This window comes from Mustelus asterias, unplaced genomic scaffold, assembly GCF_964213995.1.
Source record: "Mustelus asterias unplaced genomic scaffold, sMusAst1.hap1.1 HAP1_SCAFFOLD_2635, whole genome shotgun sequence".
Classification (NCBI taxonomy): domain Eukaryota; kingdom Metazoa; phylum Chordata; class Chondrichthyes; order Carcharhiniformes; family Triakidae; genus Mustelus; species Mustelus asterias.
The window spans coordinates 759-13,469 of record NW_027592580.1 but is presented as its reverse complement, the minus strand read 5'-3'; the positions used below and the strand labels follow the sequence as shown (position 1 = coordinate 13,469).

Here is a 12,711-nt window from a genome sequence, read left to right as displayed (position 1 = left end):
CGCCTCGGAACTGTCGATCGATGAGTCGAGCGCCATATCCTGTTCTTATGAGGGCATCTTTCGGCATCAAGGGAGCTTTACTCTGTATCTAACCCCGTGCTGTACCTGTCCTGGGAGTGTTTGATGGGGACAGTGTAGAGGGAGCTTTACTCTGTATCTAACCCCGTGCTGTACCTGTCCCAGGAGTGTTTGATGGGGACAGTGTAGGTTAGATTTGATTCGATTTATTGTCACATGTATTAACATAGTGAAAAGTGTTGTTTCTTACACACTATACAAACAAAGCATACCATTCATAGAGAAGGAAAGGGGAGGGTGCAGAATGTCATTACAGTCATAGAAGGGTGTAGAGAAAGATCAACTTTACACGATAGGTCCATTCAAAAGTCTGACAGCAGCAGGGAAGAAGCTGTTCTTGAGTCGGTCGGTACGTGACCTCAGACTTTCGTATCCTTTTCCCAAAGGATGAAGGTGGAAGAGAGAATGTCCGGGGTGCGTGGGGTCGTTAATTATGCTGGCTGCTTTGCCGAGGCAGCAGGAAATGTAGACAGAGTCAATGGATGGGAGGCTGGTTTGCGTGATGGATTGGGCTACGTTCACGACCATTTGTAGTTTCTTGCGGTCTTGGGCAGAGCAGGAGCCATACCAAGCTGTGATACAACCAGAAAGAATGCTTTCTGTGGTGCATCTGTAAAGGTTGATGAGAGTTGTAGCTGACATGCCAAATTTCCTTAGCCTCCTGAGAAAGTAGAGGCCTTGGTGGGCTTTCTTAACTATAGTGTCAACATGAGGGGACCAGGACAGGTTGTTGGTAATCTAGACACCTAAAAACGTGAAGCTTTTGACCTTTTCTACTTCGTCCCCGTTGATGTCGACAGAAGCATTTCTCCTTTATGCGTCCTGAAGTCGATGACAATCTCCTTCATTTTGTTGACATTGAGGGAGAGATTATTGTCACCGCACCAGTTCACTGTACCTGTCCTGGGAGTGTTTGATGGGGACAGTGTAGAGGGAACTTTACTCTGTATCTAACCCCATGCTGTACCTGTCCTGGGAGTGTTTGATGGGGGACAGTGTAGAGGGAGCTTTACTCTGTATCTGACCCCGTGCTGTACCTGTCCTGGGAGTGTTTGATGGGGACAGTGTAGAGGGAACTTTACTCTGTATCTAACCCCGTGCTGTACCTGTCCTGGGAGTGTTTGATGGGGGACAGTGTAGAGGGAGCTTTACTCTGTATCCAACCCCGTGCTGTACCTGTCCTGGGAGTGTTTGATGGGGGGGGATAGTGTAGAGGGAACTTTACTCTGTATCCAACCCCGTGCTGTACCTGTCCTGGGAGTGTTTGATGCGGGACAGTGTAGAGGGAGCTTTACTCCGTATCTAACCCCGTGCTGTACCTGTCCTGGGAGTGTTTGATGGGGGACAGTGTAGAGGGAGCTTTACTCTGTATCTAACCCCGTGCTGTACCTGTCCTGGGAGTGTTTGATGGGGACAGTGTCAAGGGAGCTTTACTCTGTATCTAACCCCGTGCTGTACTGTCCTGGGAGTGTTTGATGGGAGACAGTGTGGAAGGAGATTTAATATTTGAGCTCTTTGACAGGGTGCATGCACTAGATCACATTTTGATGATTGATAAGCACAGACACTGAATAAAAATCAAGCTGGTTTAGTCCGGGATGGGGGCACAGGTGATATTTACTGGTTCATCGAGTTTTACAATAATTATGAAGCCACAAGAATCCATTTACATCTCAAAAAAACGCAGAACAAAACACAAAACCAATACTGGTCCACGCACGAGCAAAGCCAGGAACACAGCAGCTCACCATGGAGCCCGCCACTTGGGGGGAGAGTCTGCCACGTGGCACTCTGACCCACCCCCCCTCTGCTTTCCACAATTTACAGAATATCCCTCCCAACAGACCCGCTGGAGGAGTTTACAACTTGGCCTTTTCCTCACAAAGCTTACACTAAACCCCAACAAAAGTATACACATTCATCCAGTATCACAGCATGTCGAGCACAATTCACTGAACCTTCCCCCCTCCGCACGCCAGACAGCCGGCTGGAGATAAGAGCGTGTGCTGCAGTACTGACAATGGGGAGATTGTTCAGGAGAACAGCGGGGAGCAGTTCCTCGGGACCGCAGCCCTGAACCGGGTGGGAGGGTAGTTTGGGAGGAGGCAATCAGAGCGATTGAACTGAAATGACCTTTGCATTTTGAGTGGGGGGGGGGGAGGAGGAGGGCCAACCTTCCCATCTTAAAGGTTCCTCAGTGCATTGGGTAGGTCCTGTTTCTCAGACTGGTGTTGTAAATGCCCCCCCTGGGAAGGTGGACATTGGGGATGGGAGGAGATAGTGCAACCCCAGTCTTGGTCTCATCTTGACAAGGGGGGGGGGGGGCGGTTTGGAGCATTGGCATGTACCCCGGGAGGCAAACTTTGAAACCCATCACGCTCACCCACAGCAGCTTCCCAATCTGACGCAGTCAGCTGCAGTCTCGGGAGTGGTAGCAGGATAGGCGTCAAGGGGCTGAATGGCCTTCTGCTGACGCAAACCATCTTTGCTGGGAGGAGTGAGGGAGGCATGAGAAGTGACGTACCTCAGTGCACCCAAAGCACGTTTCCAACACCAATCCCTCACTTGGTAGGAGTGGAGGACAGGCCAAGTTCAATTGCAACGTCTCAAACCCCAAGGGACACCTAGAGCCCAATTGCAACCTCAATTTCTCCTCGCCGGAACGGCACAGCAGGTTAAGTGCGCTCACGCCAGTAATCCTCAGGGCAACCCATCAGGGGTTGGAAGGGGGGGGGGGGGAAGCTATTGCATAATTTAAGAGAACACCACATTTTCTGCTCCCCAGTAAGAGAGAGACACAAAATGCAAATAAAGAGTTGAGGCAAGAGAATGGGGGGGGGGGCAGTGAGTGGGATATATACAAAAGTGACATTGGAGGGGGGACAGTGGTTTGAGGAGAGAGACACACACTCATCCGTGATTAAGTACAAGTTAAATTAAAGACCGACGTGTGCCATAGGAGCCTGGCTGACTTGGGGAGGGAAGGGGGGATGGAAGACCTCGGGGTGGGGGGGGGGGGGGGAAATCACAATCACTCAGTCTGCGGCACGGAGATGGAGGGGCCCTTGGGGTCGTCAAAGCGGTCCATGGTCTTCAGGCTGGTGATCATGTGGAGCCCATAGGTGAGGATGAAGACCATGAGGAGCGTGGTGAGGAGCCCCATCCAGATGGCAGGCGTGAAGAAGCCAGCACAGTCGCTGGCGTAGGAGAACTTCATTCCTTTGACACCAAAGCCTTGGATCTGCGGAGATGAGGTGGGGTATCGGGGGGGGGGGGGGGGGGGGTGGTGCAAGGCACAGAAGAAAGAAGAGATTTATTTTTAGTTACAGCCAGTTTAGACAGCAACTTCACATTCCATCAATCATTGGCACTACAGTGCGCAGTGATTTATATACAACAGATACCCGGGAGTGAGTTACAGACTGGAATCTAATCGAGGGGTTCGGGGTGGTTTATATATAGAATAACAGATACCCGGGAGTGAGTTACAGACTGGAATCTAATCGAGGGGTTCAGGGTGGTTTATATATAGAATAACAGATCCCGGGAGTGAGTTCCAGACTGGAATCTAATCGAGGGGTTCAGGGTGGTTTATGTATAGAATAACAGAAACCCGGGAGTGAGTTACAGACTGGAATCTAATCGAGGGGTTCAGGGTGGTTTATATATAGAATAACAGGTACCCGGGAGTGAGTTACAGACTGGAATCTAATCGAGGGGTTCAGGGTGGTTTATATATAGAATAACAGGTACCCGGGAGTGAGTTACAGACTGGAGTCTAATCGACGGGTTCGGGGGGGTTTATATATAGAATAACAGATACCCGGGAGTGAGTTACAGACTGGAATCTAATCGAGGGGTTCAGGGTGGTTTATATATAGAATAACAGGTACCCGGGAGTGAGTTACAGACTGGAGTCTAATCGAGGGGTTCAGGGTGGTTTATATATAGAATAACAGATACCCGGGAGTGAGTTACAGACTGGAATCTAATCGAGGAGTTCGGGAGGGTTTATATATAGAATAACAGATACCCAGGAGTGAGTTACAGACTGGAATCTAATCGAGGGGTTCGGGGTGGTTTATATATATAATAACAGATACCCGGGAGTGAGTTACAGACTGGAGTCTAATTGAGGGGTTCAGGGTGGTTTATATATAGAATAACAGATACCCAGGAGTGAGTTACAGACTGGAATCTAATCGAGGGGTTTGGGGTAGTTTATATATAGAATAACAGATACCCGGGAGTGAGTTACAGACTGGAATCTAATCGAGGGGTTCAGGGTGGTTTATATATAGAATAACAGATACCTGGGAGTGAGTTACAGACTGGAATCTAATCGAGGGGTTCGGGAGGGTTTATATATAGAATAACAGATACCTGGGAGTGAGTTACAGACTGGAATCTAATCGAGGGGTTCGGGAGGGTTTATATATAGAATAACAGATACCTGGGAGTGAGTTACAGACTGGAATCTAATCGAGGGGTTCGGGAGGGTTTATCTATAGAATAACAGATCCCGGGAGTGAGTTACAGACTGGAATCTAATCGAGGGGTTCGGGAGGGTTTATATATAGAATAACAGATACTCGGGAGTGAGTTACAGACTGGAATCTAATCGAGGGGTTTGGTGTGGTTTATATATAGAATAACAGATACCCGGGAGTGAGTTACAGACTGGAATCTAATCGAGGGGTTCAGGGTGGTTTATATGTAGAATAACAGATACCCGGGAGTGAGTTACAGACTGGAATCTAATCGAGGGGTTTGGGATGGTTTATATATAGAATAACAGATCCCGGGAGTGAGTTACAGACTGGAATCTAATCGAGGGGTTCGGGATGGTTTATATATAGAATAACAGATCCCGGGAGTGAGTTACAGACTGGAATCTAATCGAGGGGTTCAGGGTGGTTTATATATAGAATAACAGATACCTGGGAGTGAGTACAGACTGGAATCTAATCGAGGGGTTCGGGGTGGTTTATATATAGAATAACAGATACCCGGGAGTGAGTTACAGACTGGAATCTAATCGAGGGGTTCGGGGTGGTTTATATATATAATAACAGATACCCGGGAGTGAGTTACAGACTGGAATCTAATCGAGGGGTTTGGGGTAGTTTATATATAGAATAACAGATACCCGGGAGTGAGTTACAGACTGGAATCTAATCGAGGGGTTCAGGGTGGTTTATATGTAGAATAACAGATACCCGGGAGTGAGTTACAGACTGGAGTCTAATCGAGGGGTTCGGGGTGGTTTATATATAGAATAACAGATACCCGGGAGTGAGTTACAGACTGGAATCTAATCGAGGAGTTCGGGAGGGTTTATATATAGAGTAACAGATACCTGGGAGTGAGACACAGACTGGAATCTAATCGAGGGGTTTGGGGTGGGGGTGCTTGTGTGGATTATCCAGGGGAGGGCAGTGATGTATTGTTGAATGTACCTGGAAGTCTTCAAAGATGACCTGCCAGTTGCGAGTGCTGGTGCTCCACGGGAGGATAGAGTTGTACTGGTAGTCCTGGGCCACCCGCTTGCAGTGGTAGGAGTAGATGGCCGGCGCGTAGATCTGCGTGACGTTGAAAGCGATGCGCTCCCCATTGGAGTAGATCTCCAATTGGTCCAGGGTGAACCAGTACTTGGCGGACACTTTATACATCTGATTGGACATTCGGAATCTGGGGGGAGAAACGCGGAGGGTGGGAGAGAGTGAGAGCACGAGAGAAAGAGAAATCAGGACAAATGCCAGAATGCCAAATTTCACAGAGAGCAACAATTTCCACTGTGCAAGATCAGGGTGCCGATTGGTCAACACGCCGGCCCCCGATTCTCCACGGTAACGGCGCGACCAATGCAGCATCGAGCCGAATTGCCGACCGATCAGCATCCTCTGCTTTCCAGGATGTAGTTAGAAATTGCTGCTCCCTTTGAAATTTGGCATTCTTGTCTTTGTCCGAGTGTCAAAAAAAACAAGACGCGTCTCCTTTTCTCAGCAATAGCTCTGACTGGCGGGAAACTAACTCACCTAAAAATGAACAGGAAATGCTTCCAAGTGTGAAAATACCCGAGGACGGGGCGGGGGGGGGGGGGGGGGGGAGGGAGGGAGGGGTGGGTGGGGAACATACAGGGTCAAACCACACGCATGTGCAGAATTGGTCATTTAGGATTCCGAGCCTGTGGGGAAGCAGCTGCAGTTGGAGAGGGTGCAGGATCAGAATGTTCCGGGCCCCACACCTCAGGAAGGGCTATACTGACCTCAGGGGGAGGAGTTCAGTGTAGATTTACCGGAATATTGCCCAGGCTCCAAGGGGTTAAATACTGAGGAGGAGATTAAAGAATAACTCGGGTTTGTGTTCCCGGGAATTTAGAAGGTTCACGGGGGGGTGATTTGATGGAAGTTTGGAGATAATCAGATACAGTCGAGAGAAACTATTTCTCGCTGGTTGGGGGAGGGGGTGGGGAGTCTAAAAATGAGGCTGATCTTTCCGGAGTGAAGGGAAGAAACACGTTGACACACAGGGTGGGGAAGGGTTCGGAATTCTCTCCCAGAAACAGCTATCGATGCCGGGTCAGTTCATGTTAAATCTCCGAGATTGAGAGATTTCCAATACCCAAACATAATAAAGGATGCGAGATGGGGGTCACAGATTGGACATGATTTTTATTAGATGGGGGTAATAGGCTGAACGGCCTCCTCTTGTTCCCGTGTAACAGGCTCCAGAGAGAGGGGGCTGAATGGCCTCCTCCTGTTCCTGTGTAACAGGCTCGAGAGAGAGGGGGCTGCATGGCCTCCTCCAGTTCCCGTGCAACAAGCTCGAGAGAGGGGGCTGAATGGCCTCCTCCTGTTCCTGTGTAACAGGCTCGAGAGAGGGGGCTGAATGGGCCTCCTCCTGTTCCTGTGTAACAGGCTTGAGAGAGGGGGCTGAATGGGCCTCCTCCTGTTCCTGTGTAACAGGCTCGAGAGAGGGGGCTGAATGGACCTCCCCTCCTGTTCCTGTGTAACAGCCCCGGTGGGGGAAGGGGGTGCGCTGGGGCTGAATGGCCTCCCTGTTCCTGTTACCCCCAATGCATTAGCAGAAGTTTGGAGAGATTTAAGGGAGTGCAGAGATCAGTCAAACCCTGAGATAGTGGGGTCCAAACCAAACTTGGCAGGAGGCCAAGGTTGGGAGGAGGGGGCACTAGCCTCTGCGCAGGGTGGGGGTGCTGGAGGGCAGTGGGGGGCACTACCCTCTGCGCAGGGTGGGGTATCGATAAAGCTAAAGGGATGTTTCCCTCCTGTCTGGGTCGGTGATACTTACACAATTCTCAGGGCCCCGAGAGACTCCACCTTCGTGTATTCCAGAACCAGGCTGTTGGAGAGAACGAGCAAACAGCAGTCAGTTAGAAGATACCAACCCAACAATCGTCAAGTTCCTTCTCCAACCCACCCACCCCACCTCTGAAAGCAGAGAGCCTACCCGTGCGTGCCCTCACTGCGAAGGGCTGGGACAGGGCGTGGCTGGTGGACTGCAGAAGGCAGCACAGTCACACTCTTACCTTGACCGGGCGGGTCCAGGATTTTGCAATGGAGGTCTCGGTAGAGAGGTGTCGACATTCAGTCATCAGTTACCATCCAAACAGAGGCAACCCCCCAATCCCCACTGACAGAAACACCCGTGTATCTCCAACATGGCCGCTCCTCTAACCCTGACCAATTAACCACTGTCCCATCTCACCATTGCAGAGCACCCCAACACTCTACTCCCACCTTCCCCCAGTGCTCCCCACCTACTGCCCTCCTCCCTTCCCCCTCCCCAATCATTGGCCCACCGGAGCCTGTGCCATCTCCCAATTAGATGTTAAGTGCACCGTGTAACAGGCTCGAGAGGGGCTGAATGGCCTCCTCCTGTTCCTGTGTAACAGGCTCGAGAGAGAGGGGGCTGAATGGCCTCCTCCTGTTCCTGTGTAACAGGCTCGAGAGGGGGGTTAATGGCCTCCTCCTGTTCCTGTGTAACAGGCTCGAGAGGGGGGCTGAATGGCCTCCTCCTGTTCCTGTGTAACAGGCTCGAGAGAGAGAGGCTGAATGGCCTCCTCCTGTTCCTGTGTAACAGGCTCGAGAGGGGGGCTGAATGGCCTCCTCCTGTTCCTGTGTAACAGGCTCGAGAGGGGGGCTGAATGGCCTCCTCCTGTTCCTGTGTAATTGGCTCGAGAGGGGGGCTGAATGGCCTCCTCCTGTTCCCGTGTAACAGGCTGGAGAGGGGGGCTGAATGGCCTCCTCCTGTTCCTGTGTAACAGGCTCGAGAGGGGGGCTGAATGGCCTCCTCCTGTTCCTGTGTAACAGGCTCGAGAGGGGGGCTGAATGGCCTCCTTCTGTTCCTGTGTAACAGGCTCGAGAGGGGGGGCTGAATGGCCTCCTCCTGTTCCTGTGTAACAGGCTCGAGAGGGGGGCTGAATGGCCTCCTCCTGTTCCCGTGTAACAGGCTGGAGAGGGGCTGAATGGCCTCCTTCTGTTCCTGTGTAACAGGCTCGAGGGGGGGGCTGAATGGCCTCCTCCTGTTCCTGTGTAACAAGCTCGAGAGGGGGGCTGAATGGCCTCCTCCTGTTCCCGTGTATCAGGCTAGAGAGAGGGGCTGAATGGCCTCCTCCTGTTCCCGTGTAACAGGCTGGAGAGGGGGGGCTGAATGGCCTCCTCCTGTTCCTGTGTAACAAGCTCGAGAGGGGGGCTGAATGGCCTCCTCCTGTTCCCGTGTATCAGGCTAGAGAGAGGGGCTGAATGGCCTCCTCCTGTTCCCGTGTATCAGGCTAGAGAGAGGGGCTGAATGGCCTCCTCCTGTTCCTGTGTAACAGGCTGGAGAGGGGGGCTGATTGGCAGTAGGCGGCGGTTAGGGAGGGGGAGTTTGGAAAACCAGCAGTCACGGGGCTTCTTTGACCTACTTTGCTGTGTCATTGGAGCAGGTGGAGGTGCCGATGTTGACAGTGGCGCCCTCGCCGAAGGTTCGATTGGTTAAGTCCACAAGTTCGGACCCCTTGGAGAGCTGGATCCTGGCCGCCCAGAACAGGATACACGGCCTGTCGGTGGTGTGGTTGTAGGCCAGCGGAGGGTAGGGTTCCTTCTCTTCCTCGGCCAGGAGCTGCCGGCTGGGACCCTGCAAGACGGTGGGACCCTCCCGGACAATCTGTGGAGAGGAAAAGTCTCATTAATCAGCAGGCAACAAAGGGGTGGAGTATAAAAGTCGGGGAGTCTTGCTCCAGCTGCACAGGGAGTTGGTGTTTCTGCAGCTGGAGCACTGCGAACAGTTCTGGTCTCCTCACCCTCACTGAAGGATCTACTCGCATCGGAGGCCGTTCAGAGAAGGTTCACTGGGCCGATTCCTGGGGTGAAGGGGGGGGGGGGGTTTCTGTCTCATGAGGAAAAGGTTGAGCAGGTCGGGGCCTGAACCCATTGGAGTTTAGAAGAATCAGAGGGGATCTTCATCATAGACACCCTACCGTGCAGAAGGAGGCCATTCGGCCCATTGAGTCTGCACCGACCACAATCCCACCCAGGCCCTATCTCCGTAACCCCACACATCTACCCCGCTAACCTACGCATCCTGGGACACCAAAGGGCAATTTAGCATGGCCAATCAACCTAACCCGCACATAAAGAACAAAGAACAAAGAACAGTACAGCACAGGAAACAGGCCCTTCGGCCCTCCAAGCCTGTGCCGCTCCTTGGTCCAACTAGACCAATCGTTTGTATCCCTCCATTCCCAGGCTGCTCATGTGACTATCCAGGTAAGTCTTAAACGATGTCAGCGTGCCTGCCTCCACCACCCTACTTGGCAGCGCATTCCAGGCCCCCACCACCCTCTGTGTAAAAAACGTCCCTCTGATGTCTGAGTTATACTTCGCCCCTCTCAGCTTGAGCCCGTGACCCCTCGTGATCGTCACCTCCGACCTGGGAAAAAGCTTCCCACTGTTCACCCTATCTATACCCTTCATAATCTTGTATACCTCTATTAGATCTCCCCTCATTCTCCGTCTTTCCAAGGAGAACAACCCCAGTCTACCCAATCTCTCCTCATAGCTAAGACCCTCCATACCAGGCAACATCCTGGTAAACCTTCTCTGCACTCTCTCCAATGCCTCCACGTCCTTCTGGTAGTGCGGCGACCAGAACTGGACGCAGTACTCCAAATGCGGCCTAACCAGCGTTCTATACAGCTGCATCATCAGACTCCAGCTTTTATACTCTATACCCCGTCCTATAAAGGCAAGCATACCATATGCCTTCTTCACCACCTTCTCCACCTGTGTTGCCACCTTCAAGGATTTGTGGACTTGCACACCTAGGTCCCTCTGTGTTTCTATACTCCTGATGACTCTGCCATTTATTGCATAACTCCTCCCTACATTATTTCTTCCAAAATGCATCACTTCGCATTTATCCGGATTAAATTCCATCTGCCACCTCTCCGCCCAATTTTCCAGCCTATCTATATCCTGCTGTATTGCCCGACAATGCTCTTCGCTATCCGCAATTCCAGCCATCTTTGTGTCATCCGCAAACTTGCTGATTACGCCAGTTACACCTTCTTCCAAATCATTTATATATATCACAAATAGCAGAGGTCCCAGTACAGAGCCCTGTGGAACACCACTGGTCACAGACCTCCAGCCGGAAAAAGACCCTTCGACCACTACCCTCTGTCTCCTATGGCCAAGCCAGTTCTCCACCCATCGAGCCACTTCTCCTTGTATCCCATGAGCCTTAACCTTCTTAACCAACCTGCCATGTGGGACTTTGTCAAATGCCTTACTGAAATCCATATAGACGACATCCACGGCCCTTCCTTCATCAACCGTTTTTGTCACTTCCTCAAAAAACTCCACCAAATTTGTAAGGCACGACCTCCCTCTTACAAAACCATGCTGTCTGTCACTAATGAGATTGTTCCGTTCTAAATGCACATACATCCTGTCTCTAAGAATCCTCTCCAACAACTTCCCTACCACGGACGTCAAGCTCACCGGCCTATAATTTCCTGGGTTATCCCTGCTACCCTTCTTAAACAACGGGACCACATTCGCTATCCTCCAATCCTCAGGGACCTCACCCGTGTCCAAAGAAGCGACAAAGATTTCCGTCAGAGGCCCAGCAATTTCCTCTCTCGTCTCCCTGAGCAGTCGAGGATAGATGCCATCAGGCCCTGGGGCTTTGTCAGTTTTAATGTTCCCTAAAAAACCTAACACTTCCTCTCTCGTAATGGAGATTTTCTCTAACGGGTCAACACCTCCCTCCGAGACACTCCCGGTTAACACGCCCCTCTCCTTCGTGAATACCGATGCAAAGTATTCATTTAGGATCTCCCCTATTCCCTTGGGTTCTAAGCATCTTTGGACTGTGGGAGGAAACCGGAGCACCCGGAGGAAACCCACGCAGACACGGGGAGAACGTGCAGACTCCACACAGACAGTGGCCCAAGCCGGGAATCGGACCCGGGGTCCCTGGAGCTGCGAGGCAGCAGTGCTAACCACTGTGCCGCCCTTGCATCCGGCCATGAATGTAGAATCATAGAATCCCTACAGTGCAGAAGGAGGTCATTCGGCCCATCGAGTCTACACCGACCACAATCCCACCCAAGTCCTAGCCCCATTAAACCCATGTATTTACCCTAGCTAGTCCCCCTGACACTAAGGGTCAATTTACCATGGCCAATCCACCCAACCAGCATGTCTTTCGGACTGTGGGAGGAAACCGGAGCACCCGGAGGAAACCCACGCAGACACGGGGCTGGGGGCGGGTATCGTGCAGACTCCACACAGACAGTGACAGGGATCTTACTGAAACATCTCAGATTCTGATAGGGGGGGTGGGGGTTTGACAGGGTGGATGCTGAGAGGATGTTGCCTCCCTCATGGGGGAGAATCTAGAACTGGTGGGGGGGGGGGGGGGGGGGGGAAGAAAACAGTCTCAGAATGAGGGGTCTCCCATGGAGACGGAGATGAGGAGGAATTTCTTCTCAGAGGGTGGTCAGTCTGTGGAATTCCCCCCCTCCCCCCCAGACAGCAGTGAGGGCTGCGGCTCACTGAATATATTCAAGGGTGAGTTTGACAGATCTCTGATCGGGGGGGGGGGGGCGCAGAATGGTCTACCCCTCGTGTTAATTTTAAATGTTATGGGGAGCTTACCCTGGACGGTCGCGATGCAGTGAGGATAGCGAGGAAAGGGACTGCTTCCGTCTTCAGGGTCTCCAACACTTGTCCGATAATGTTATCTGGAAAAGAGCGGAGGTACAAATTCTCACACATACACACATCACCCACTGATTCACATTAATGCCAATCAAGTAACATTCACCCCACACAAGCGCCAGGCAATGACCATCTCCAACAAGAGAGGATCCAACCATCTCCCCTTGACATTCAATGGCATTCCCATCGCTGAATCCCCCCCACTATCAACATCCCGGGGGTTCCCATTGAGCAGAAACTGAGCTGGACCCAGCCATATAAATACTGTGGCTCCCAGAGCAGGTCAGAGGCTGGGAATCCTGCGGAGAGTAACTCACCTCCTGACTCCCCCCAAAGCCTGTCCACCATCTACAAGGCACAAGTCGGGAGTGTGATGGAATACTCTCCCACTCGCCTGGATGAG

General features: G+C 51.8%; 1 protein-coding gene across 1 annotated transcript; it reads right to left on the bottom strand.

Moving 5' to 3' along the window:
- Positions 1 to 1,950: 1,950 nt before the first annotated feature.
- atp6ap1a (ATPase H+ transporting accessory protein 1a) lies at positions 1,951 to 12,398 on the bottom strand. Its single transcript, XM_078207716.1, has 5 exons — positions 12,246 to 12,398; positions 9,005 to 9,246; positions 7,390 to 7,440; positions 5,538 to 5,769; positions 1,951 to 3,319 (listed from the first exon to the last, which is right to left on the bottom strand). Exons 1-5 carry the CDS (start codon positions 12,363 to 12,365, stop codon positions 3,110 to 3,112), a joined length of 855 nt encoding a protein of 284 aa, XP_078063842.1. The 5' UTR covers positions 12,366 to 12,398; the 3' UTR covers positions 1,951 to 3,109.
- Between the last annotated feature and the right edge of the window lie 313 nt (positions 12,399 to 12,711).

Bases quoted from the DNA above. Each gene is read 5' to 3' on its own strand.
- atp6ap1a (XM_078207716.1), bottom strand. From the start codon at position 12,365: ATGTGTGAGAATTTGTACCTCCGCTCTTTTCCAGATAACATTATCGGA. The intron at 9,247-12,245 runs GTAAGCTCCCCA...TCCTCTCCACAG, and splicing joins CTGCATCGCGACCGTCCAGG to ATTGTCCGGGAGGGTCCCAC. The intron at 5,770-7,389 runs GTAAGTATCACC...TTCTCCCCCCAG, and splicing joins CTCGGGGCCCTGAGAATTGT to ATTCCGAATGTCCAATCAGA.